Raw genomic sequence first — 26,538 nt, forward strand, 5'->3', positions numbered from 1 at the left:
GGCCGCTTGGTGTTAGTTTTTTAAAATCTATTAACTGATTTTGAATCTGAGAATCGAACTCGAGATTCTGTTGTTGTTAGTCTTCCCTTCTACAGCATACAGTACTGTGTGCAGTTCGTATTAAACTTGTACGTTTTCTCAGCCTAGTTATACTTCTTTGATTACTTTCACGTTCATTGAACTAATATTGTCTGTGTAGCATCAGGTTCAGGTTCTCTAAGTTTTAGAATAATCATAGGAAATTATGGGAATTTTAAATGGACAGTAACCGTTTTTGGTCAGTATGTAACCTTAAAATGAAAAATTAAACTACGTTTTGAACTTATCTCTAAATATTTATTATTGTATACTTTTGTACTATATTTACAGATATAACTTTATTATTACAGTAATATAAAATCAGTCTTGACGATCGCTTGGCGGCACACTTTCGAACAGGACTTGAGTGAGGAATGTGAATTTTCCTGTAAAAAAGAGAAAGTACAATATTATTGATCCAATTGTTAATACTAGATAGTCGATTTTGTGACGTCATAGTGACGTGCAAACTAAAATAGATTTTTGAAATGTCAACATTATTTTAAAAACAAAATATCACCTAAAGTACATATTATTTAATTTAGTTTTAGTTTTCTAATTCATACTCACTTAAAATAGCAGTCGGAGTTTTCTTATAATATACAAACACGGTGTACACCGTAGCGCCCATCAATATGAAGCCCACAGCCATCAAATATTTAAGGGATGGGTCGTGTACGATTGGCAGTATCGATAAAAATATCGCCACTAGCAACACAAAGCACGGGACTATTGTCGGAACCCTGTATGGGCGATGTTTCTTTGGTTGTGTTTTTCTTAGAACTAGTAAAGCGACCATGGCGAGACCGTAGAAGAACCATAGGAACCAACTGGCGAACTCTATTAGAGTTTTGATGTTGCCAACCAGTATGAATACTGATGTTAGTATTGCCTGAAACAAAAAATAAATAATTAAGAGATTTTTAATTAATGTAAATGAAAAGTTGATTAATTTTACAGGTTTTTTAACATTACAATTTTGTTATTACTACTTACTTGGAAAGCCACAGCTGGGGCGGGTGTTAATCGCTTAACATTAACGTATGAGAATACTTCTAACATGTGACCACCACGAGCGGCTGTGTAGCATACTCTGAAACAAGACATATAGGTATTAAAAATTGAACATAAGACATTAGGGGCAGGCTTAGTAAGAGGACTTTTACTAAAAAAGCTGATTAATAGTCTCAAGATCTGACTTAAAAGTTTTTTATTTCCGGTTTATTTTACCCTTGCGAAGAATTCAATTTCAATGGAATTCCAACATAAGTATCTTTATTTCAAACCTTACACCCTCACACACAAGATCTATTATATCCGAAACTCACCTAGTAACACCAAACTGCACACTCATAGCGCATCCAAAGGTAGCTATAGCGACTCCCAGCGGTATCAGGAAACTCGCCGGGCCCAGTACCCTGGCTCCGAAAGCCACGGCTACCGCCGGCACTGATGTCATGTCCGCGTAACTTAGCACCGTCATGTACGCTACGTTCATGAAGACGTACAGAGCTGTGATTAGGGGAACTGCTATTGATATGCTTAGGGGGACGTTGCTGTGGACAAAAATTATGGTTTAATATGAAGGTATACCTGTAGTACTTCATGAAAAATCTTTTGTCTGGAAAAGGTTGTCTGGATGAGATCGCTATTAGAGATAAGACCGCCCATTATGTCATCTACTTCAATTAGTACAAATCAAACATGTAAAAATTGGTGAACCTAATAAAGCCTATCTATCTTTTGATTTTTCAAAAAAAAAAAATTCTGCCTTGTCTGTCCCCATTAAATGTAGTATTAGTTTCTAGTTTGAATGGATACAACTTGAATGTAGTATCTAGAATAAGACTGTATATCTGACATTGACCAGTCACAGGGTAGGACAGTTCGTCAGACATTGTGGTGTCTACCCTTAAACACCACTGGTTTAACATGCATTTGAAGCAGTCCAGCATGCAGCTATGAAAGACAGGTACTTCTCTACCTATGTAAGAACTTGTGCCAAAGTAGGTTAGTAGCAAACGTCTCCAAGATAAAATACTCACACTCCAGGGTTAATAATCTCCTCAGTGACGACAGTAACACTGTTCCATCCATCATAGGCCCATAAACCCGAGTACAAAGCGAGGGCTATTCCACCAGGGCTTGTAGTGCTGCCTTCAAAACCTTTGTTTAAGTGCTCTGTGTTACCTGAAATTATAAAAATGTATGTTGCATAGTGAAGGGTTAGGATATTCAGGAGTTTTCAACTAAAGGGACCAAGATTTTTGTTAATAAGTAAATATGACTGTATGTATCTCCATTTTTTGAAACATCAGATTTTAACTTAACTTGAGGTTTGTCATACCGGTATTCATAAAGTAGTTAACCTCAGAATGCAAAAGTAGGTATGTATGGCACGAATTTGAATCAATAGTAGTTCTACTTAGCAAGGGTATTTTCGTGTTATCTATACTGATACAATAAAGAGGAAACATTTTTGTTTGTACTTTTTACTGTTTCTTTGTTTGTACTTCAAATACTCCGAAACTACTGAACCGATTTGAAAAATTCTTTCACTGTTGGAAAGCTACACTCTTCCAGAGTAACATTGGCAGTATTCCCTAACTACTACATGTAGTTCCCATGAGACGCGGGTGAAACAGGAAAAATGACTAGTGATGAATATATATTTGGAAAGTTACCTTTATAGATTTCATAAATGCCACCTCCAATAACGATGAGACATGCAAACACTTTGCAAACTCCGAATATGTTTTGTACTTTAACAAACAGCTTCACACTTGTTATGTTGATGTAGGTCATTACAACTGGAAGAAAAATAGGGCCTTTATTAGTTACAGATTTATAATTATGAACAATGGTTCATCATCATCATCATCAGCCTATCGCAGTCCACTGCTGGACATAGGCCTCTCCAAGTGCACGCCACTGAGATTTTCGGCTCGAAGAATGGTTAATTAAGAAATAATCACCAAGGTTGTATTGTATGGGTACAATATTTATTTTCTTGAAAAATAACTAAATATGTATGAACATAAACACCTGTTTGTTCCCTTTCGGGGAGTTGGTTACAAAATATTTTTAACACACAGGAAATGTCATTTTTACGGAAATGAAACAAAATGAATAAAAATAAAAACAATGTTTATTTATTTAAACTTAGTGCTAAATTAGTTTTGCATTGATATTGGCAGTCGTAAATTGGTCCCTTGCTCTTTCATTGGTTCTGAATTCACATAATTTTGTCCAAACTTATACATTTTGTAGATAACATGCTTTTATTCCCAAAGCTAACATTATAACAAAAATATACAATGAATTATAAACATTTTCATTATTTGTATGTAGCTATGTTGGTCAAAAACAAAATTCCATTATAAAATATACTTTATTAAAAAGAGTTAAAACGCAGATCAATCTATGATAAGGTTAAGCCGTGGTCAGCCTGTGGATGGGTGACCATTTGTCATGATGAGTTCTTCCGTTTTTTCAGATGGCACAATAAATTGGGGGAATTCCATATCGCACCCTTAGAATGAAAGTGACTTAATTCAAAATTCCTGTAATTCTCGTTTTTACAATAAACTGACCTTAAAAAGCATAATCTATAACCCTGTAAATAAAAAGAGACCTATTTCTAACTATAACAGAGACTACGCTTATTTCGGTCTCTTTCACTGGTTCCGCTATTCGTTTACGCATATTGTGTGAAAGAGCCAGAACTAGTATTACGTCAGATGCGCTTGCGAGTGAACATGTAAAACATCGGCGAATCTCAAAAAGTGTCCGTTTATTGCGAATACTGCCACGGTAAGTTACACAATATTTTTTGTCATAAAGTGATATTTTGATTAATACGTCTTTATAGAACAAAATATGTAGGTAGTATTCAGTGACCTTTTAAGGATTAGGTCTATTTAGTAAAAAATAATTATAAAAGACAAACGACACTTATAATAATAGGCCTGTCTATGACTAAAGGCATATTCATTATTTTTGTTATTCTTAATATTGAACCTGTTTATTACTAAAATTAAAAAGTTTAAGTTGTAATTTTTTTGGAATATGCCCCTATAATATTAAAGTTGTGTGGTATGTTAAGATATTTAGGTACACAGAGCCACACATCAGTGTATTCAGATCTGTGAATTTCTACAATTTATTGATCGATTCTCACCTTAATTTCCAACACGTTATGATAAGATTTTATTAACCTGATGTGGCTTTTTTCCTACACCGTTTTACCGCACTCCAACCCGTATGCATCCGACAGGGCACCCGCCCACTTAACATAATTGTATTGGTTTTTATACCAATACTTTAGCATCCTAATGATATCGCTTTGGAAGTTCTTGATATTTTCTCCATTTTCACCACAATTTTCTCCATAGGCAGTCGTAAGATACGAGGTCGAAAGCCTTGGAGAGGTCCAGAAAACATGCATATACAGGTGTTTTCCTACTTGTATAGTATTGAACAGTCTGTTTGAGGCATAGTATAGCTGCTTCCGTGGATAAGATTGGCTTAAAACCAAACTGGGCATCGTTAAGTATTAAGTACTTATCCAGCTGCTGGTCAATCAGACTGTCCAACACCTTTGCAATGATGGTAGCCAGGGATATAGGCCTGTAGTTGCTCTTTTCACTCGCATCTCCAGTTTTATTCTTAACAATAGGCACAACAATAGTTTTAAGTAAATCCGCTGGAAGATACGAGTGACTCAGGCACAAGCTAAAAAACATTGCTAGCACTCGCGGTAAGTGCTTACCAGCATGAAGCAAATGCTCTATACTTAGGCTGTCATGACCCGGCGACTTGCCTCTCTTTAAGTTGCGTATGACAGTAGCTACCTCCCTGGCCGTAAACCTAATAGGCATGCCTTCAGACCCCCACACCACCTCCAGCCCACCAGACGACGTACCCAGGGGAGACCCAATCCTAAAGGTTCTACTAAATAGGTTGGCGATATCACCAGGATCACTAAGGCCATCAATACTCACAGGCAGACCCGACCTTTGATTCAAACTGTTCGTGGCTTTCCAAAAACTACCAAAATTCTTTGCGTCATGATGACTTGCAATGATGTCCATTTTTATTTGGTCCTTATTATTTTGGCACCATTTCAATTTAACCTTTCTACTTTCCACCATTTTTTCATATAAATCACCATTTTTCGGTCTACCAAACAACGTCCAGGTTTGAAAATCCGAGCCTGTCTGTGTGCGTCCTTCACATGCTTATTCCAGCCCGTTATGTAACTCTTTTTGCGCTGTAATCCGTTCCTACAGTTACTTGCGATCTTCACAGAGTATACGCACAATTTCCGCATAAATATTGTCTAAAATAGTTTCATGTTTCTTAATTCTACATCTGGTTTTACTACATTCAGTAAATTCTAAGGGAAAGTCTACATTTTTCAAGAGATCATTACAATAATTGCTATATAACTCAGTCTGCTGCAAAGCTCTGTCACCCCATGTTACTTTGTTACATTTAGGAAGTGCAGGTGCAACTTTTGGCCTTAATAACTTAAGATCACACTTTATAATTAGAGGTAAATGGTCCGACCAAGACACGTCATAGAGCACACTAGCGTCTCTAACAGTGTTCCACGCCGCGTCTGTCACTACGCAGTGGTCTAACCAACTAGTAGAACCATCCCAACTAGCACACTAGTGGAAATAGCAGCCTATTTGGCAACTGTTAGTTGTACAGTAGTGCTTTAGGGGTTCTGAAAGTATCTTTAAGTTCTACTATTGCTTCCGTAGCTGCTCATAGCTGCTCATAGCTGTAAATATCACTAAAGGCAGCAGTAACTGAACCAAATGTCACTCTGGGTTTTACAAGAGATCATTCTACAACCCATTTGCAGCCTACATCTTTAAAAGAGAGTTCAAACAATTATGTTCAAGGGTTAAAGCTGCTAAAAAGTTTCTATTGCCGCTGATGTACGCGTTAGAACTGCATAAAGACTGTAATTGTAGACTTTTTAACGGAACTGTTTAAAAGATATATTTATCACTTTTCTGCCACTAAAGGTTTCATTGCAGAAGTGATTTGTTATTTTGTGCAGACTTAAGTAGGAATTTGATCCTCTGTTCTACTTATAGCCACATTAAGGCTCCACAATAGAAGCAGGAGGTTAATAGACATTGCCTGCTCATTTGGATACATTCTGTTATTTTATTCACAAACACAAGCAAAGGTCCCGTAGATTTTGTTTTCTCAATTACTGATAACGAATCAGTTACTTGAATAAATGTTATTAAGACTGAAATAAATAAATACATTCAGATTTTTATAACATTGCATTTTAATTTAATACCCTATGTCCAAATAACTTTCAGTATGACAGTGTCCTATTTATTTAATGTGTCTACGGAATTATTTCCAATATGTGTCATAAACAGACTTAATTCTTAAAAAAACATAGAATGGCAAACATAATTTTGAAATAAAGTGACTTAATTTGAAACTACTTTATATTTTATGTTAAATTATATATAAAAAAATACTATAAACATAAATTTGCATTGTCATTGTGATCTCAAAAGGCTAATCCACAAATCTGGTAAAAATCAATAGTAAGCCATTAAAAACGGAAGAGATATATTAAGATGTATTCAGTAATATAATTTTTTGATGACGATTTTGCTCATTTCCCACAAATTGCATTTTTTGGATTCGGTCACTTTCATTCTAAGGGTGCGATATGTCCATGCTATGCTTATGATGATTATCATCAAGCTAATTTGACCTCCATATGGTTATAAGGGTTTACAGCTACAAGATTCATGTCTTTCAGTAGTTCTATAATTTGGAATGTCTCTGATGTGATAGGTATGTATCCGTTTGATGTTTCATTTAGATTCTCTGCCATCAGTTGCTGAAAAGAAAAAGTTTTTAAAATTTAGTTTTAGCAAATGTCCAGGAATTGTTAAAAAAACAATATAAAAATAGTCCTGCGGTATGGACTAAAATTATCAGAAACTTATTTTTATTGAAAGTTCTTAAAAATAACTTGAAATTGTAATTATATGTACAAAATTACTTTGTCACAATGTATGTATTTTGTGCAAGTTATATTATGGAATTATACTATTTTTTGAAATTAGTTTAAATTATTGTATCTTTATAATCCTCACCGCAAACAAAAAACAAAATGAATAAAATTATTTAACTTACCCCCATAATCTCAAAGACTAAATGATCACAGTTAGGAAATAAGGACTGTATCAATCCATGTAATTCAGCCTTCATGCTCTTAAACTTTTCCTTTGCTCTAAAAAGATGTTCTGGCTTAACTTCTAGCTTGTTTGTCTTTGGTCGACTCTTGGCTTCTTGTGTTATTGTAATCACAGTTTTTAATCTGAAATATTAATAATATTGACCTGGTTAGCACATAAAAAAACCTTAAATATTTTTTATACTAGCATTTTTTACTTTGTATAAACTGTGTTCAATCAATGTGGATGATAATCTCACTGTGAAGAGGTTTATAACAAGAAGGTTAATAATCTTTTTATATAAGAAAGCTTACCTATTTATCTCCGCATCAGTATCATGTATACTTCCTTTTATAAATGCGGTATACTCTTCTACTTGTGCAGTTTTGTCGGTAATTTCCTTCAGAAACTGGCTGGTAAGAAGGTTTTCATCGAGCGTTATCGGGGTATTCGAATTTTGAATTTCCATGCCCAGTCCTTCTAGGTAACACAGCTTTTTCTCGTTTATTTCATCTAAGCTTTCACACGGCGCTTCTAAAGGCGAATTGTCGATAACTTTCCACTGGTGCAGGCATCGCGCTTGTAATTCTTTTATTTCACGTCTAACGTCGTCTTTTGTTTCTTTATTACGATCGGAAGCCATCCTAAAACTTAACTGCATGTTTAGAAGTTCATAACAAAACAAGTTTGATATCAACGCCAAATGTTTAAGATATAAAGAGTTTTACTTACTTTGAACAAGCAGTAATGATTATCAGGCCTAAACTTTATCACTTATTGATTGTTTTTCACTCACAATAGAAAAAGTTTCGATGAAAACAATTTCACAAACATAAAACACCGCGTTCAATGCCGTTTGCAACTGAATTTTGAAATTGAAATTGACATAACTGACAGTGACGCTGACAGTTAAGCTTGAATGACAGTTGGCATAGTGTAGTGTAGTGTTGTATGCCAACCAATGATGACTAATCGATTAGTAGGAATCGCTATAATAATTCCCAATCGGTTAAAATGGAATAGTTAACAAAAAATATTTCCAGTAATAATACTTACATAATGCTGATATAGAAGCAAGTTTTATTGCTATTTCTTTATTATCTTGTTGTATATGTGGTGTAAAAGGCTGAATTGCGTATTCAGCAAAAGTCATAACTATTATGGCGACTTCTGCAGGTCTTAATATAACAACGTATATCCAAGCACATATAAATGAAGGCAACGGCCCCCAAAATTTGTGTGTGTTTCCAAATGCTTCTTGAAAATATGAGTATTCTGCGCCGGATTTGCCGACTACAGTTCCTAGTTCAGCGAATGACAGTGCTCCTAGAATTAAAATACAATAATACATTAAACACTGTATTAACGTGGGAATTATAAGCAAATTATTAAGTGATCATAGGTATCTTACCTACACCCACCTAATAAGGATATTATTCCAGAAACCGTCCATATAATCAGGCAAAGTGCTACGGATCCAGAGTGTTCGAGGGCGGAGGACGGTGATACGAAGATGCCAGATCCGATCATAACACCAAGTATCAAGTTCACGGCTGAGAAGAGTCCTAATTCTCGTTTCAGTTTGACGGCGCTTCCGCACGCCTTCGCCATGCCGTTGCCGGTCTCACACTTTTCAATCAGTTCCGATTCTTTGTCAGGCATTTTTGTTTACCTGTAACAATGAAAACAAGACGCATTTATGTATTGTCATACGATAGCTTGTTATGATGTGAAGTTTGTATTACATTATCATTCATAAATGCAATAATAAATAGATTTGCTTGAGCAGTTTTAGTATTGGATTGTAAACTGAATACATAAGTAAGTACCTATTTACATAGATATAAGAGAGAGAACATGGATATTAGATTCTTATTTCGTAAAATCCAACATTTATCCTATGTTTTTGAAGTGCTAATTGCATTTTAGCTTTGTACGAGTCAGACAACGGATGTTTAGCAGTTCAAGAAATTATACAATTTGATTAGACTCTTCACGTCACGACTAATTGGGTCGCGTGACCGAGTTTCGTGTATTGTCACCTTTATTATTCAGATTTTTCTCTAAAATTATCATTTTTAACGCGGAGGCAACAGTTACAATGACTTTTACGGTAGCTGTTAGAGTCTAACGAGTAACTCCTTTGCGTTGAATTAGGAAACGAGTGGTTAATTTGGTAATAGGTATGTCAAGGACGTCAGATCGTTTCGCGCTTCATCGGGTTTTGTGAATTAGGTCTAAGAACAGCTATTTCTTGAATTCTAGTGCATTCAACTGCTCATACTTCGAGCCATTTAGCCATTCGTTTATCTACGGAGATTGGTCTAAGCCTTGCATAATAAAATCATTAAAATATTCTTAAGACTATTGTGCCCGCATAAGGAGTTGGTTGTTAGGTAATACAAAAACACCTAAGTGTTGCATTTATCAACGGTAAAGCCAGTTTTCTGTATAATAAAATACTTTATTCATTGAACACAAATTACCTATTGTACTCCATCAATTCAGCATGGTACATTGCAGCTACTGATACTTTTTGAAATCTTAACATTTTAATCGAGTAGTAAGTATCGAATGGGAACATCGAGTGAAGTCATAAGGATGTAATCGAGTTAACGGTGAATGAACTTGGTCCTCACGTGTTCGTAAAGGATTCCTACGTAAGAGGTCGCATGGGAATAATTTTGACCTCATCGTCGAATCAAGGAAGGTGAACCCACTTATAACCAATCAAGATAATATAGCTGTCGTCGGCTTTTATGAATGAGTCTTAGGCCGCTGCCTCGAATTTTGCGGGCAGCGGGGCGGCAGCGGCGGCGGCGCGGGCGGTCACCGTTTTGACTGGAGCTCACCGCTCGTTGCCCGCTCCCCGCGCCGCTGTATTCGAGGGCCGGTCCATTTGATTATACGCGTAAGATCCTGCCGCTCCCGCGCCGCCGCCGCTGCCGCCCCGCTGCCCGCAAAATTCGAGGCAGCGGCCTTATGGTAGATTATTTTCGGCTTCGCATTCTATTACGTTACTCACTCATTGTAGTTATCTGATTAGTTAGGTACTTATAGTCTTCATGTGTGAGAATATTTTGGACCCACCGGATAGCAAGAAAGATGACTAAGAATTTCTTTATCATCTACTATGACAAGACAAAGATGAGTAGGAGCTATAAAATGTGGTAGACGATCTCTGTCCGATAGCAATATCTACCTACCCAATGTACCTACGTACACATCTCATACGTTTTACGATATAGGCATTACTGATAAAAAACCTCATTTTCTGTCAATTTATGATGATAATACAGTATAGTGAAGTGTTGATTACAGTGATCGGACTATATCTCCTTTTATCGATTAGGTCTTACTAACGGATTGTCTCGTAATAGCTGAATAACAAAACTTACGATGGTCGTAACTGCACTTAATTCGTTTAAGATTAGTGCATGAAACTGAAAATTGCACTATGCAAACTCTATGTATACCTAGTTTTATTACTTAGTTAAGCTTTGTTTAAATTGCTTTCAATGGTGGTGGCAAATCAATATTGGTTCCCAGATTAACGCGAGATAGAGTAAAGTCGAAAGGGCCTTTTTATTTCATTGAGGATCACTAGATCTCATTCCTTTGTCGTAGTCTAGTCTTGTTCAACTAAAAAGTAACTATTTATTCGGATTTATGTTAAGTGACTCGAGAGAGGCAATGTCCAAAGTGTTTTTGTGCTAGAATATTAGCAACCTTGCTCGTTTGCCTCAAATATGAAATTCAGACGCCTCCATAGACAATAGGTTAACCTTGGCAGACCCAGTATTACGCAATAGGTCATGGAAGTCTTTAGGGAAGGGAGAAGTTCCATACAAAATCGATATTCATTCATTAAGTCTGGAACTGGGATAGTTGGTTAAAAACCCCTAGGTACTTATATGGGTAGGTATGGGTAAGCCTATTAAATACAGTTGTCTTGTGTAGGTTATCAATTATTTGCATTTGTGACTAATCCGTGACAGTTCTGTGACTTTTGAACTTTCTACTATATTCTACTCATTTTCCTCATTATTGTTTATTAAATCTTTATCTTTGATCTGTTGGATCATTATAATCATTATAGTTAATGACGGGTTGCCACCTTCGCACATAAGTACTTTTTCCTAATAAAAACAAATGCAAACTTGCTGGTTTAGGTACCTCTTTAAACAGAGGATGAAGTGCTTACTAAAAAAACAAATGAATCATAAAGATTATTTAGGTGTTTTGTTCTGTATAGCGGCTAAACGCTCTTATCGGCCTACATAATACTATGCCATTAGTTATAGCTGGATAAAATGCGTAGGAATCGTGTTAATGTGAAAACGATAAAAATAGTGCTTCCAGTTGTTCAAATGTGCCGACGAAAATTATAAGATATTGATTTACAGAATAAATTTGAGATTGATTAACATAGACTATATTTTATCCGGGTATGAGCACTATGAGCAGTCATTCCCACGGGTCGCGGGAGAAACCGCTGGAAAACGGTCAGTATTATAAATCCTTTATTACAGAGTCTCGAAAAACTATAAATAGGTAGGTAGTATACACGAATGTTATTGGACTTCAATGTGAATGCACAGTCAATTATTTCTATTTCTACGTTTGACCGATAACGTGCATTGCGTATGCGTACAACAGCTGTGAGTGACTCAATATTTGTCCTGCAAAATTCCGCACTTTGTAACGAGCGCGAACAATAGGCAAAGGTATTAGGTATATCATTACAGTTTATTGAGCACAATTTAAGTCATGCTGCTCATAATAAGAAGTATTTACAATTATTTACATGGATTATCGACTACAGCAAGGGTTTGAGTTTTTGGTACTTTTTGGTCAATTTTTTTTCGCCGGCTCGTTATTATACTTATTAGACGCCGTTTTCTGAAAAGGTTGGTCAGTGGGTCGTCTTAGCGGCGTACCTAATCCCGTAATATTTTTTCTTTATTTTAAAGACCATTTCTGGTATGTTAACTTAAGGGAAGTTAGTGTGTTCAGTGATAATTATGCCCTGTTTACACTGGTGACTCACAGGACGTCACCCCATAATATTGTAGTGACAATTGAGGGCAAACAAAGTTCTAGGTCAAGTACACAGACTCGCAGGCGACTGATTTGATGGGGTGGGTGTCTGATTTAATCAATACTTGGGTCTCCATTTGTCTGACAAGACAACTCTTCACAATTTGTCATGGTTTAGAACTTAAGAATACTAAAAATAGTAATGCCTTAAGGGATGACTTCAAACCACTTAAAATTACAAAAGGTTTTGAGTGGCTTCTATCAAAAGGTTGACCATCCTTTGGAAATATACCTAACAGGACCTTTTCCAAACATGACATTTCTATGTGTGTCGCGAAAAAAAAATACAAATCGCATACAAAACTTTAGCAGTCATAATGCTGGTTACAAATGCCGCGGCCGTCCAAATTCTAAAGGAAAAAAAAAGAAAACAAAATACTGGTCGTCATTGCTGTCAACATACACACCACCCGCATACGTTGGATGGCAATGCTGATATTTTGGGCACTCGAGATTCGTGAACTATGGTGAACTCTCTAAATATAAATAGCATATGAAGACAGGATTTTATATCCCTTTTTATTGTAAAGCTTGACACACTTATCACTGGACTGTTGAGCAATTTAGGTTAAGTTTTTGAGAGTGGCCATATGCAGTAGATATCTTATCTTTCGATATTATTTGGGTAAATCGATCCACAACATGATTAGGTACACACACACACATAATGAAAAAGAGGCTCAAAGGTTATTTGCAAAACTAACATATATTTTAGGTATATATAACGGTTATGAAATGCGTAGTTTTCTGCGAATATTATGAAGATCTACGTATTATGTTGTCAAGCAAACTTACAGCACAATCAAGGTGATAAAGCGCGAGTATTCTAAATAACAAGTCACGTTTTCACGGTTTTCATGATCAATTAAGGAATTCGTAGAACATATTTAAAAATACCAGGGTTTTTGAAAAGGAATTATTTTTGATAAAGTCAACAGCATGCCGTGATAAAACACTACATATGGAACCTATCATATGCATACTCCAAAAAGTTTTATATTTTAGTAGGACTAGCTGCCAAATCAACTTATCGGAGAAAATTAGCCCGATAAAGATTTAAATCCGTCCTTGACTGACACGATAAAAATATGAATGAAACATTACTTATACATGAAAACGCGTCGTTGCCTACGAAATGACAGTAGGTATTGTAAGGAAGTCTTCACACATGAAGACTTATTGATAGTTACAATATTCTGATAGGTACAACATCTAAGTACATCAAATACTGCTCAAATGTACCCAATAATGTACAAAAATATGAACAAAATGTAGCCAGACTAAGGGGTCAATTTAATTGGTTATGGTAGGTGAAGTCGTGATTAAATAACTTGATTGGAGTCAAGTATCTGTCGATACCTACTGCTGTTAGCTATCTAAATAGAATTTAATCCCGCTAAAAGGTTCGCGGAGAGAATTGAATTGTGATCCGAATTCCGGCCGTTAGTAATCTTTGAGGTGGGTGGGTATTAATCAAAGCTCGCAGATTACTTAGATAGCAACATATTGCCTATTTCGGTATTACTAAAGATAACAATATTGATTAACCATCCTCACATACAGCTATAAATATGTATTAAAGTACCCAGGATGAAGGAATTCATACGTCAGATGTATGACTAAGAATTTGATGACCCCTTTGTGGATGAATTACGAATGAATTGATGAAGCAGACTTTGTCTTGCTATGAGAATAATCCATTGTATGGAGTAGTGGAGAGGGTATTGAGACAGCTGAACTGTGGGACTGGAAGGCTAAGCAAGCAAAGGAGCAACTAGAGACACAAACACCCGTTAAGCCAAAATAGGATGACATTTAATGATATTCCGTCCATCAGAAACAATAGCTGTCTTAGTTAAAAGTAATTCATCCAGAATCTTCATAAGAGAACACAAATATGATTATGTATGTAGAAAGAAAAAGGCATTACCTATGTAATAATACAGTCTTAATTACCAAGAAGGGTAAGTATGATGGCCACTGTCACTGAGAAACAGTGCGTCAAAAGATGTACCGACGAAGGTCCGAATCTAGGTAAATGATAAGCATTACACATGGCACAAGAAAATTAATTAATTAATCTCTGATTAAGTTTACACGATACACGTAAATGCTATGATAGCCAATACTCTTAATCTAATAGACTCACAAATTGCAATTTAGATAAGGCAGTTGATAGGACATTGTTCCGTCGCTTGATTACATATCATCAGCTTCTGTTATTATTTATTAGATCATTACTTCATTCAATGTAGTTATCTGTCACGGTAACGAAGCCGCCTAAACACGTGTTTGTGACGTGTTTATGTCTATATCTCGGTAAATAAAAACGCAGTAAAACGTTTTGTTTAATTTTCTTAAACTTTGTCATCAAATGTGAAGGTTTTTAAGTGGAATTTGTGCGAAATGCTTGAGTATGTAAATACCTTAGTAACATTTTGGCCTAGTTTTATCATATTTTTTGACAAAGTCGCATTCATCTCTGCAGTCAGAAAAGTAAATAAAGCAGAGGAAACGAATATAGTACTTTAATACTTCGTTCAAGGGCATCAGCTGCTTCTTTTTGAATAAAGTAAATATTTTAGATAGCTGTGCAAAAACTTGTGGACATTGCATCTACGTTCAGCAGTTTCATATTTATTAAGGGTTTAAAATACACTGATAATTTCACTTGTCATATTGTTTCTAGGAAGCGAAAAGTGGGCGGATATTTTGTCGCTTGAAACAGTACGCTTACTACAACGTGTTTTTAGCGATAAAATAAAAAAAATAAGCAAATATTTTCGGCGATAATGAAATTGATAGGAAAGTGCAAGTGCCTGCTAGATCAAAGAATCTAAAACAACGTAATTACAATTGTTTTTTTTTTTTTAATTTTGTGTACATATTTGATTTATTAAGTAAGTAGGTAAGTGTAAACACGAATGCTGTTATAGGATTAACACAAATTGCGTCATATGACCACCACAATCGGCCAGATGTTGCATTTTAAACTAAGTAAGCGGTTGTCCTTGCTGCAACCGAAGTTTATTTCCACATAGTTACTTACGTTTTAAATCGATTAGTGTAACAACTATCGATAAGAATCGATATATGATCGATGAAGGTTACGTTTATTTACGTTGTTGAGAATTGTGAACGGTTTTCTTTTTTAAGATAGCGCCGGGCGTAACGGTCACTTTGGTGTAAATAATCGTATGCAATGAAAAATACTTTTCCGCATCTAGTTTTTTCATGGTCAGTATTTCAAGATTACAGAAATAATTTCACAAAAATAATTTCAGGATATAATACAGGTTTTAACACGTTTTTTATTTTAAAAAAAAAGTTTGCCTAAGTTTTGTGTGTATGTAGTGGGTGCAGTGACAACTCGTTTCTCACCAGCAGCGAATGGTCCTATTAACCCATTAGTCGTTTCCCGCAATTATGTTTTACAATTTGTGTGGGCTGTCAGGCGAAATTAGCTTCACCTATGTATGTGTTCAACACGAATGGGATTGTCCTGAATAACTCATTGTCATTGTCACCCTATCATTGCATTCTTCGTAATAAATATTTTTTGAGAGAGCTTTAGCTAATAAATTCACAAATGTTTGTGAAAAAGAAAATAATAGCGAAAATTTTCCAATACCGTGACCTTCGTCTATTTGACGAAATCAAGGTCAAGTCTAATACAGACTACTAGGTCACGTCTCCTATAAAAATATTCACCAATGAAAATAAACGGCATGTTTATACAATTATACTAAAGCTAAAACACCGGGAATAATTTATAGCAAACAGATGATCAGTGTCCTTGAAAACGCGAAAGTCATTTCACAAATACGGAACATTTGCTGCACTCGTGGCAAAGTGCAACGACACCGCATTTACCGATCCGTGAATAGTATAATACAGCTACGTATTTTGTTATCTTTAACTACATCCTGCATCCAACGTCAAATAATACGTCAGTATTTATTAGCTTTATTTTTGAACAGGGATTTTCTTTGTTTTACATGCTCTTTGAGTGCGAGTGCATCCGAGATATACGCTGCATTCTAATTATGCCGCGCCGGTGCATCGTACACAAAATTCGAAACTGGTTATTTTACAAAAAGAACTTGACACTCGGCGTGACAGCAGAAAATCAGTTTCTCCGAATTTAATGCACGTTAATTCAATGCACTTTTTTGTTGTAATTGCATGATTTACGAGTTATGACACCCACTGCGCTTCTTCGAACTCGAGACGAAGTTTGCAAGTTGATTTTTTTCGATGTTAATTTATTAAATTCTTGCAAGTGTGATGACCTACTGTTCAGTTTTGGGAAGTGTTTAAAAATAAAAAAGGACACAGCTTTTTTTGAGAAGCAAAATATTCTTTGATTAAAAAAAAATCTATAAACAGAACTTCTTTCCCCTATAGATACCTGATGTTCTCTGCATGGAACAATATTATTAGATAACCTTTATATTCAAATAAATAACATAAATAAAGAAATCGATAGAAGAATAGCAAATAGTTGGAAAAGATATTGGGGCCTAAGGGAAATAATGAAAGACAAGACTTTAAACACAACAACAAAGAGTAAATTATTCAATATCTGCATCCTACCAATATTAATGTGTGGATGCCAAACATGGGCATTAACGAAAAACACAACCAACAAAATAGCCAATTGTCAACGAGCTATGGAAAGGAGCATATTAGGAATAAAAAGGCGGGATAGAATGAGAAACATCAATATCCGGAAAAAAACCAAGGTACAGGATGTAACCCTAAAAATAAAATGGAAGTGGAATGATGGGGCATGAAAGAGGGAAGGAAAGTGGAAAAGGTCAATGGTATCAGAAGTGGATAACATGGAGTAGAGTGGCCAAGAAAGAAGAGAATGGACGGAAAGAGGCCTGGCCAAATGGCAAACGGACTTACAGAAAATAAAGAAGCACCAAATACGCGAATAATTTTAATCAAGAAAAAAGTAGATATTTATAGAAAACTGTAGTAGTATAAGAAACACTATTGTATGTGTCCGAAATAAAAGGCTTATAAAAAATAATATAATATTCAAGTCACGCTCTGAAACGCACGCGGCTCTAAGTACAAACTGCTCTATTACTTACTTATGTATATTACTATTACTACTGGCGAGATTATTCGTTTTTTTAATACTTTGAGTCGTAATACTACTGCATGCATAAACATGGCGTTCCGAATGTTTTACTTATGGGGTTAGACAGATGTAACCTGCGTACACTAAATTGCCCGACTTATCTCTTTGATTTGCCATATGCCAGATAAGTGAGCGGGTCTAAGCACCTACATATTGCTATAACTAAATAACTACATATGTACAGATGCGGCATATATTAAAACAGAAATAACTAACTATAAATAGTTCTTAAAAAATCCTTGATGAAAATCACAAAAGCCTGGTCACCCCTATTATTCACTCTAGACGTCAGGAGTAACGTTGTAGATTCGATATTTTTTGATTAACAAAATTAAACTTTAACAAACATGTCGTTTAATCAAAAACAGACATAAAGTTATAAAAAATATTTTCATAATTTATTCGGCTAATTGCCCAATTAAAAAAAACATGATAATAAACATGTTAAATAATCGTTTTAATATTTTAAGCAATAATCGAAATAACAATGACATGACGTGTTTTTACAAGTTTTGTATTAATGATTAAAGAATTGTTGCCAAGTGATAATTATAAAGGATATATTGTAAGCGTGTACGTAATAATTACGATAAATTATACTGATAATAATGAGACGATAATTAGTGGAGATAGTGAAGTGTTAGGGGTATCAGCAGAGAGAATCGTAAGACGGGCTTAATACTCGTATTCGTTTGAATTTGTTTTTTTTTTTTTTAATTTTGGGTAGGTGTGGGAATTTTCATCTTAAATTACTGTTATGAGGGTTTATTGTTTTGGTATTTTTTTTTAATATTTTCAGTAGAAGAAGTAGAATATGTATATTGGTATTAGGCGTCTGTTACTGAAGTGTATCATGATGAAATCGTTCATTAACATTTATCCATTGAATATGAAAACAATAGTGTTATTTTTCAGCTACGCTTCTTACATTATTTGAGGAAAATATGCGGAAACTGATATGACCTAGTTTATGATGAAATAACACATGTAATGTTGTATTTTTTAACTGTAACTCGAAGTTTCCTATGGCTTATCAAATCAGACAATAATTCGTACAGGATACTTTTCCAATTATAGAATCTGGATTAATAAACACAAATAAGATTTTTCAATAACTTTTGGCAGCCATGTACCCAATACACTTTATATGCCCACCGAATATTGGAAAAAACATTTTACCACAATAGTCTGACAGACGAATATGCTTAAATAACCCTTTTAATGAGTATCTTCGCTCATACAGATTATGGTGTCTGTAAATAGCTACAAGATTTGAATATTTATTGACAGCATATATTTTACTTCCTATGCACGCATGCACGTGCGGAGAACAAACTCAGCTTCGAGTCGCACCTACTCATAACCTTGGCCCGTATCAACGTATGGCTTTTTGTTTACCTGATCACGGAATGAAAACGGAAAAACGTTTCCCTAAAAATCTATTTTTGGTGACTTTTAGCCCCATTTTACTTGGCAATTTGCTTTTATCAACTTTTGAGGGACAGTAAAGAAAGAAGAGGTATAACATAGCCAATTTCTCAACTAAAAGATCTCAAAGATATGGGCGTAAGATGTGAAATTTTAGAAGTAAGAGAGCTGTCACGACTCACGAGGGTAGCAATACATGGTGATGAAGCGGTGTGTCATCCGCATAAGATTCAAAAATAATAAAAAATTGTGATTATGTCCGTGTCTGTCACTTGGGCTCCGACTCGTGTATTTCGCTTACTTCCATTGTATTATGTCCTATGGTATTTTACTGTGGGGGGCAGCGGCTGACGTAAACTCAATCTTCGTTCTCCAGAAAAGGGCAGTTCGTGCAATTTATGGCCTCGGCCCTCGCGAGTCATTAAGAGAATTATTTAAAGAAATTGATATACTTACACTACCTTCTCTTTATATACTAGAAAATATCATGTTCGTACGCAAAAACTTAAATCAATTTAGTGTTAAAAGTGATATACATTCCATTAATACAAGAAACAAGCACAAGCTAGTAGTTCCGAGATTCAGATTAACGAAATCAAATAAATCGTTTTTAGGGAATTGTGTCCGTTTTTACAACAAGCTGCCTAAGTGTGTAACCGATCTCACGGATATAAAATTAAAGAACACTTTAAAATCCACCCTAATTAAAAAAGCTTATTATAAAATTCAAGACTTTGTTGACGATAAAGATATTATATGGCGATAACTCATCTCTCCATGTGTGGCTTCCCTGGCAATTAAACGACTTTTTCTTCTCCCTTTGCATTGTATAGATTTACAAATAAACTTTCTTGCATTGTATAATTCTGTGAGCATACTATTGTTATGTAATAGACTGTTTGTACTGTGACTATATTACAAGGTCACTTGGGGTGTACGAGATGATTCTCAAATTAATGAATACAGGAATATGTGTAATAATAAACTTCGTGACATAGATTTTCCCCAAGAGCTTGCAGAGTGTAGCCGTGGTGTATGCAGTAAGGCTGAGCATAAATTGGTTTTGGATAGCCTTTATAACAAGATTATCCAAACATTGCGTGAAGCTGCCGAGCACAGCAGTAGGAGAAAAACCTTGAAAAAGTCAGGGAGAGTTCCTTGTAAATGTGGTTGGAATGATTATGTCAGGGACGCTTATCGGAAGGCCAGGTGTTTATTTAGGATATGGGTTAGTAATAAGCGACCGATGACTGGATCTAGCTTTGAAAATATGCGTGAGGCAAGAAAAATATTTAAGAGTCGTTTGAAATGGTGTCAGAGAAATTTAGATAAAATTAAAATGGATAATATTGCGAAACAAAGAGCGACTAAAAATTTTAGTAAATTTTGGAAAGCTACTCGGAAACTAGATATCCGGCCTGGCTTGCCGGTGAGTGTGGGTGAGAAAAATGATTCAGAGGATATAGCCAACATGTTCATGGAACACTTCAGAGTACAGTCTCCTCTAGGTCCCTCAGTGACGGCGTTTGATGCTGAGTCAGATCATGTATCAGGAAACAACCTTTTGTACTTTACACCCAAACAAATAAGATCTGTTATCAAAAACATGAACAGAGGTAAATCTCCTGGTCATGATGGACTCAGCATCGAACATTTCAAATATGCAGGTTTTCATCTACCCAGAGTCCTCTCTTTGTTATTTAATTTGTGCATTAGTCACTCGTATCTACCAACCGACCTAATGAAAACTATTGTCGTGCCAATAATTAAGAACAGAACAGGAGATATATCTGATAAGGGAAATTACCGCCCAATTTCTCTTGCTACTACTGCGGCTAAAATACTGGACAGTTTACTTGACTCGTGTTTAAAACATCACCTACAACTTCACGACGCTCAGTTTGGTTTTCAACCCAAACTTTCAACTGAAACTGCAATATTGGCTCTCAAGAATACTGTTCAGTATTACACAGACCGCAAAACTCCGGTATATGCCTGTTTCCTGGATCTCTCCAAAGCCTTCGACCTTGTGTCATATGATGTGCTTTGGAGAAAGCTGGGGGACAGGAATGTGCCAAACGAGCTCCTTAGGCTATTGCAGTATTGGTATGCTAACCAAACAAATAATGTAAAGTGGTCTAACAAATTATCTAATACATATAGGTTAGAATGCGGTGTAAGGCAGGGAGGGCTAACGTCTCCTAGGCTTTTTAATGCCTATATAAATGACCTCATAGACGAGCTCAGTAGCATGCGTGTTGGCTGTTCGGTTGGTGGTGTAAACATCAACAGCATTAGCTATGCAGACGATATGGTGCTGCTGGGCCCGACTCCAGGTTCTATTGCATCAATGCTGAAAGTCTGCGAGAGCTATGCAGCTAAGCATGGTCTCGTGTATAATGCGAAAAATGTGAGTACATGATTTTAAGGCCGCTGGTAAATGCCCTGATCAGATACCCATTTTTACCATGAATGGCATGAACATAAAAAGAACAAATAGCTTCAGATATCTCGGGCATATACTTACAGACGACCTTAAAGATAATGCAGACGTTGAAAGGGAGCGTAGGGCGCTGGCGGTCCGAGGTAATATGTTGGCACGTAGATTTCACCGTTGTACCGATCAGGTTAAAATTACGCTGTTTAAAGCGTACTGTCAAGGTCTGTACACGGGGGGTCTATGGATCAGCTGTACCAAAAGATCGCTGGACGCCCTGCGTGTCCAATATAATAATATTTTTAGGATGATGTTGGGATTACCCCGCTTCTGTAGTGCGTCGGAAATGTTTGCGGAAAATCGAACCGATGACTTTTACGCCTTAATAAGAAAAAAAACGGCATCAATAATAACTAGGATTCGGGCTAGTAACAACAGAATCCTAAAAACAGTGGCGGAGAATCTGTACTCTCCTATCTTTAGGCATTTTGTGAAGTTGGTAGTGAGGATAGCGTGAGGGTAAATTTGTGTAATTATGTTTAACTACTAACAATAATTTTAAGTTGTGTTTTTACTAACAAAATGGACTGTGTATTGTCTGATAAATAAAGATTATATATATATTACTTTTTAAAAAAGAGTGTCTATGGAGTTTCTTGCCGGCTCTTCTCCATGAGACCAACTTTTTGGAACCGTGCAACTAATGTGACGTTTCATAGGTGCCTGCAAAGGCCTATGTGAAATAAAAAGATTTTGATTTTTTTTTTTGATTTTGAACCCTTGTAAAACTTTTAAAAGAAAAAAATTTTTTTTTTATTCGAAAACCAAAGACTCCTCAAAAAGATCAGCCCTTGTAAACACATAAGCTAAAAAAGCTTGTAAAAGAAGAAAGGTTATTTTTACAAAGCATGTCTTAGGGCATTGATAAACAAACAGCAAACAAATGACTATTTGCTCATTATTTATAATAAGTTGTCCTGACAAGACCATGTAACAAGGCTGATGTTCAACTGTTATAGTATATTTAACTTTCTTCATATTTCTGTTGGCATTGCACTCAAGCGCGGACAGTTTTGTCATTTGATCAAATATTGCTTTCGTTTCATCATTTTCTGATAGTTGTGTTTGTTATTGAATTACTTTATTTGTGTTATGATTTTTAGGATTAAGTTTTCTAGGCAAGGAGAGTATACCTAAGTATCGTATGAATTTTAAAAATTAAGGACTACCTTTACTTAATGTCCCACAGCTGGGCAAAAGCAAAAATAAAATTTAAAAAACGTTGACCACCTATAAGTAGGTACGTCCCTATCTCAACAAAAACTTATGTCATAAAAACTCGTAAACATAAGAATCCAGTTCTTAAATTGCATTACAATCAAATTCCAACGAATCTCATTTAAGAAAGATACATCCAATCATTACTATCCCAATAGTCATGGGCTTATTTACATAACTGAGCGAGTCGGGTCCTATAACACAAACATTGTCTATTGTTGGAATTCTATCCCGCCGCGATGGCATTCGTCACACGCAACACGACCGGTCAATGTAAGGCTTCGGAGTTCACTTGTAAGATTGTTGGATATTTATACAATTTATTTATCAACATATCTACATTATTCCTGCATTTGAAAGGATTTAAAACGGGGAATAAAATTAATTTTGAAGCGATTTATTTATTTGCCGAAATTTTGACAGCGCATGTCATTTGTATGGAGGGAAATTCTGTTCTTAAAATCAAAATTCAACCGTGATCTATGGTCTTAAATTTTTCTGTTTTTTTATTGATACTATTTTGTGTTGCAATTTTTATTTGCCTTTAATTTTGTAACATTAAATTACCAAATAAAGTAATTTTTATCGTGTTTATCGTTATTATCAAGTTAGCGACAGCCGTGTTAGATTGTAACGCCCGATACAGACAAACGTCTCCAATGATAAAATACTTTGTAGTAAAATAAAAGAACGTAGGTAAATATTATAACGTGTTTCAAGTGTTAGCATGTGTTCCACAGATGCATCACGTTGACTGTTTTTTTTTTATAAATAGCTAACCATAAAGAGGTAAAATTAGGTTTGTAAGCGGGAATAATCACTGAAACTTCCTACTTGTTAATTGCGGAAATTCTTTCGCTAATAGAAAGTTGTATTATTCCTAAACCTACTATAAATATGCGTAAAGCACGGACAACGACGTTAAATATTTTAGGACTGTGGACAAAATTAAATGTTGGTGTGGGTATTTCTGAGACACCGAGACTAAACTAAGTTTTAGACAGTAGATGCAGGTACCTACCTTCTTATGAGAAAAATTGATTGATTCTAAACAGCGTTAGGAAAATAATAATTACTAATACATAATGAACATATGTAGTTTGGAACTGATTAATGATTAGAAACCCAGACAATACACAACATAAATTAATGTTTGTTTCTCTAAGATAGAGTGACATAATTATAGTTCTGCGAACTACTATTGCTAATGAATGATTTACTATACGACCACGTAGTAAACAAAAATATTTTATCTAAAGTTAAAAATGTGGGCAATAAAAAATATTGCGTCTCAGATTTTTCTTAACTAAAATAAACATTTCATCAAGATCGTAATCCCACATTAAATACAAATTACCTTACTCCAAGGTTTATTTAAATTTCACGAGATATCACGAGGTGATCACTTGTATTTACACAAACGTACAGACACGTCACTCTCTGGTCACTACCGCTATCAGACTGGCGTTCAACTGCCTCTTCCGTCGAAGTAAATACAAAGAGGTTTGATAACAAACAAAATAAAAAAAAGTTTACACAGATGTCACGAATTACGGTAAAGGTTTTATAGGGTTATAATTCTTGTTTATGGTGGCGTTAGACGTTAATTTAATTCAATTAAGTAATGACATGATTAGCTTGAGTAAAGTGAGCGTGTAGCTTTAGCGGTAATATAATTAATTGAATGAAAGCAATTACGGTAATGAGTAACTAGTTTTTGTTTCTAATTGAAAAATATTTCAAAAACAAACAGATAGGTTCTGCTGAAAATGAATAAAATTACAATGCTTCGGGTCTTTACAGACTAAAAGAGATAAACATAATTTTGCACTTACATTCAGGTTTTATTAGTTTATTTAAATGCAAACACGTTTTTGATATGAGGAAAATGAGCTCTGCAATAAATACGAAACAACATGGATATAATGTTTGTTATTATCTTTACAACTATTTACTCACATTAATATCTGGGCTTGCTATTACAGCACAATAAAACAAACTCATTTTAATTTCAAATAAATGGCTTATTAAATCTTAATTTATCTTAGGTTTGTGTGTCATTTTGATAAAACATGACCACCTTGAAATCTTTTCAGTATTACCTACATTTAGGGCTGCCATCTCGAATTTCGCCAAACCCGGACAAAAATTAAAAAAAAACCCGGACATTTGACGTAAATCGCATTTTTTTCCCGGGCACTCTTACACCGAATGAAGTTAGTGTTTTGTATCATAATGCCGATAAATACATAAATACAGTAAGGTGCTTACTTACATGAAAAGTGTCCGAGTTTTCCCCGGACGCTTCTTGAAAACCCGCCCGGACGTTCCCCGGACGGGGTCAAAACGAGGACAAATCCGGGGAAACCCGGACGGATGGCAGCCCTACCTACATTACATACACAACATACATGGTAGTTCAGACACAAAATCATCCCGCAAAATAGCAATTATAACTTTACGTAGGTACCTACCTATATACCTATCAACAAAATAATTTCTCTTATAGGTTTGCCTGGGTACAAAAAGGCATTCAGATCATAATCTGAATAAACACCGCACTATTTTACATTCATAAATTACCTACTGTACCTAAACCACTCCTACAAATTCAGCGTTATCGTAACAAACATGTGAATTTTTAAAATTTAAACTTCCATCATACGTTTTACAAAATATAACTTCAAATTTTCACTCGTAAGAAGATTTTTAATAGGTAACGAATTTATTTATTTAGGTACGTACTCACGTTACTGCTTTTGATGTCGCTATCACTTTCGATATAAAGTTTATTTCCCGCCAAAAATTACACAAATCGACGTGCTTCTGCACTGGTATAATGTCACAAACTAAAGTGGACTCAGAATGAAGGCTGACGACCTCTGGCTTACTTTTATTTAAAAGTGATTAAATTAAAACGCCGCAGTACACGTATTTTACCCATATGTGTGGTAAGCATGCTCGCTTTGCGAATTCGTAAGAAGGAAAGAAAGTATCAATGTTGATAATAAATAGGTCCTCAATCAAACAATCGATAAAAACATTTGGGCATTTAATTAAAAAAATCAACCCATATGAAACTACTTAACATTCAGGTTTAAAGTTAGAATAATTATTTAGAATTCATATTTAGATACAACGTCAAAAACGTAAAAAAGTGCAATATTGTGCGAAATATAAATATGCAACCTTCAGACAATCATGCACAATGTTACTTTACTCTCTGATCATGCACTTGAATGAAGGTTAAATTGTTCAATGCTTTAAGTGCAAAGGTAGAAAATTAATCATATATCGAATGACTTTTAATATTTGCAATTTAATAAATATCGATTTCAATCCAATACATTTCCCAATCGAGTACAGCTATCATTATGGTCAAGCACTATCTCAATGTTTCCAGCCATGATTTCACGCAAATGTTCTGTATTACCAGGATAAAAATACCTGTGACCTGGGATAATTTCTTCGAGGAAAATATACATCTAATGTGTTTTATTTTGTTCTTAATTTATTTTGTAATACAGAATTAGTATTTTGATGTACTTTTCAAATGTAATTTTAGTTTACCGACTACCTACTAAGGTGATCTTCACACTGCCCCGCATCACGCTGCATCTTGCGTGTCGACGCACCTACGCGCGCTCTTGCGGGAGTGCAGATCTGCATCATCGTGCGGGTTTTTCACGCAATCACGCGCGTAGGTGCGTTTTGAAAATTCACGCACAGCGGCTCTCATCGAGTTCCATTTTCAAATATACACGTCATGCCCATTCAAAATCACGCGCGTCACCATCTATGCGCGTCACTGCGGGATCAGTGTGCCATACCTT

The 26,538-nt window shown here is 35.3% G+C and overlaps 2 protein-coding genes across 7 annotated transcripts; both read right to left on the reverse strand.

Annotated features, from left to right (window-relative positions):
• Nucleotides 1-314: 314 nt before the first annotated feature.
• On the reverse strand, nucleotides 315-25,645 carry LOC110372509 (b(0,+)-type amino acid transporter 1). Of its 5 annotated transcripts, none has more exons than XM_049848750.2 (9): nucleotides 25,455-25,645; nucleotides 8,729-8,979; nucleotides 8,364-8,633; nucleotides 2,763-2,888; nucleotides 2,124-2,268; nucleotides 1,407-1,634; nucleotides 1,075-1,171; nucleotides 649-970; nucleotides 315-464 (listed from the first exon to the last, which is right to left on the reverse strand). In XM_049848750.2, exons 2-9 carry the CDS (start codon nucleotides 8,967-8,969, stop codon nucleotides 400-402), a joined length of 1,494 nt encoding a protein of 497 aa, XP_049704707.1. In that variant the 5' UTR covers nucleotides 8,970-8,979; nucleotides 25,455-25,645; the 3' UTR covers nucleotides 315-399. The 5 variants fall into 5 exon arrangements, with proteins under 5 accessions (XP_049704707.1, XP_049704706.1, XP_049704705.1 ...); XM_049848749.2 differs by having other exon boundaries at nucleotides 25,451-25,645; XM_049848748.2 differs by lacking the exon at nucleotides 25,455-25,645 and adding an exon at nucleotides 24,063-24,216.
• Nucleotides 6,275-8,176, reverse strand: LOC110372510 (uncharacterized). Of its 2 annotated transcripts, XM_021329271.3 has the most exons (4): nucleotides 8,040-8,176; nucleotides 7,622-7,951; nucleotides 7,267-7,450; nucleotides 6,275-6,967 (listed from the first exon to the last, which is right to left on the reverse strand). In XM_021329271.3, exons 2-4 carry the CDS (start codon nucleotides 7,948-7,950, stop codon nucleotides 6,824-6,826), a joined length of 657 nt encoding a protein of 218 aa, XP_021184946.2. In that variant the 5' UTR covers nucleotide 7,951; nucleotides 8,040-8,176; the 3' UTR covers nucleotides 6,275-6,823. The 2 variants fall into 2 exon arrangements, with proteins under 2 accessions (XP_021184946.2, XP_063895823.1); XM_064039753.1 differs by lacking the exon at nucleotides 8,040-8,176 and having other exon boundaries at nucleotides 7,622-8,012.
• Nucleotides 25,646-26,538: the final 893 nt, after the last annotated feature.

Source organism: Helicoverpa armigera, chromosome 20 (genome assembly GCF_030705265.1).
Source record: "Helicoverpa armigera isolate CAAS_96S chromosome 20, ASM3070526v1, whole genome shotgun sequence".
NCBI lineage: Eukaryota > Metazoa > Arthropoda > Insecta > Lepidoptera > Noctuidae > Helicoverpa > Helicoverpa armigera.

What these genes read in the sequence shown, in the direction of transcription:
- LOC110372510 (XM_064039753.1), bottom strand. Translation starts at nt 7,968, where the DNA reads ATGCAGTTAAGTTTTAGGATGGCTTCCGATCGTAATAAAGAAACAAAA. An exon ending in ACTGATGCGGAGATAAATAG is followed by an intron (nt 7,451 to 7,621) that starts GTAAGCTTTCTT and finishes TTAATATTTCAG; the next exon opens with ATTAAAAACTGTGATTACAA. An exon ending in TAGTCTTTGAGATTATGGGG is followed by an intron (nt 6,968 to 7,266) that starts GTAAGTTAAATA and finishes TTTTCTTTTCAG; the next exon opens with CAACTGATGGCAGAGAATCT.
- LOC110372509 (XM_049848750.2), bottom strand. Translation starts at nt 8,969, where the DNA reads ATGCCTGACAAAGAATCGGAACTGATTGAAAAGTGTGAGACCGGCAAC. An exon ending in GAGATTATTAACCCTGGAGT is followed by an intron (nt 1,635 to 2,123) that starts GTGAGTATTTTA and finishes TTTTGTCCACAG; the next exon opens with CAACGTCCCCCTAAGCATAT. An exon ending in AACTCCGACTGCTATTTTAA is followed by an intron (nt 465 to 648) that starts GTGAGTATGAAT and finishes TCTTTTTTACAG; the next exon opens with GAAAATTCACATTCCTCACT.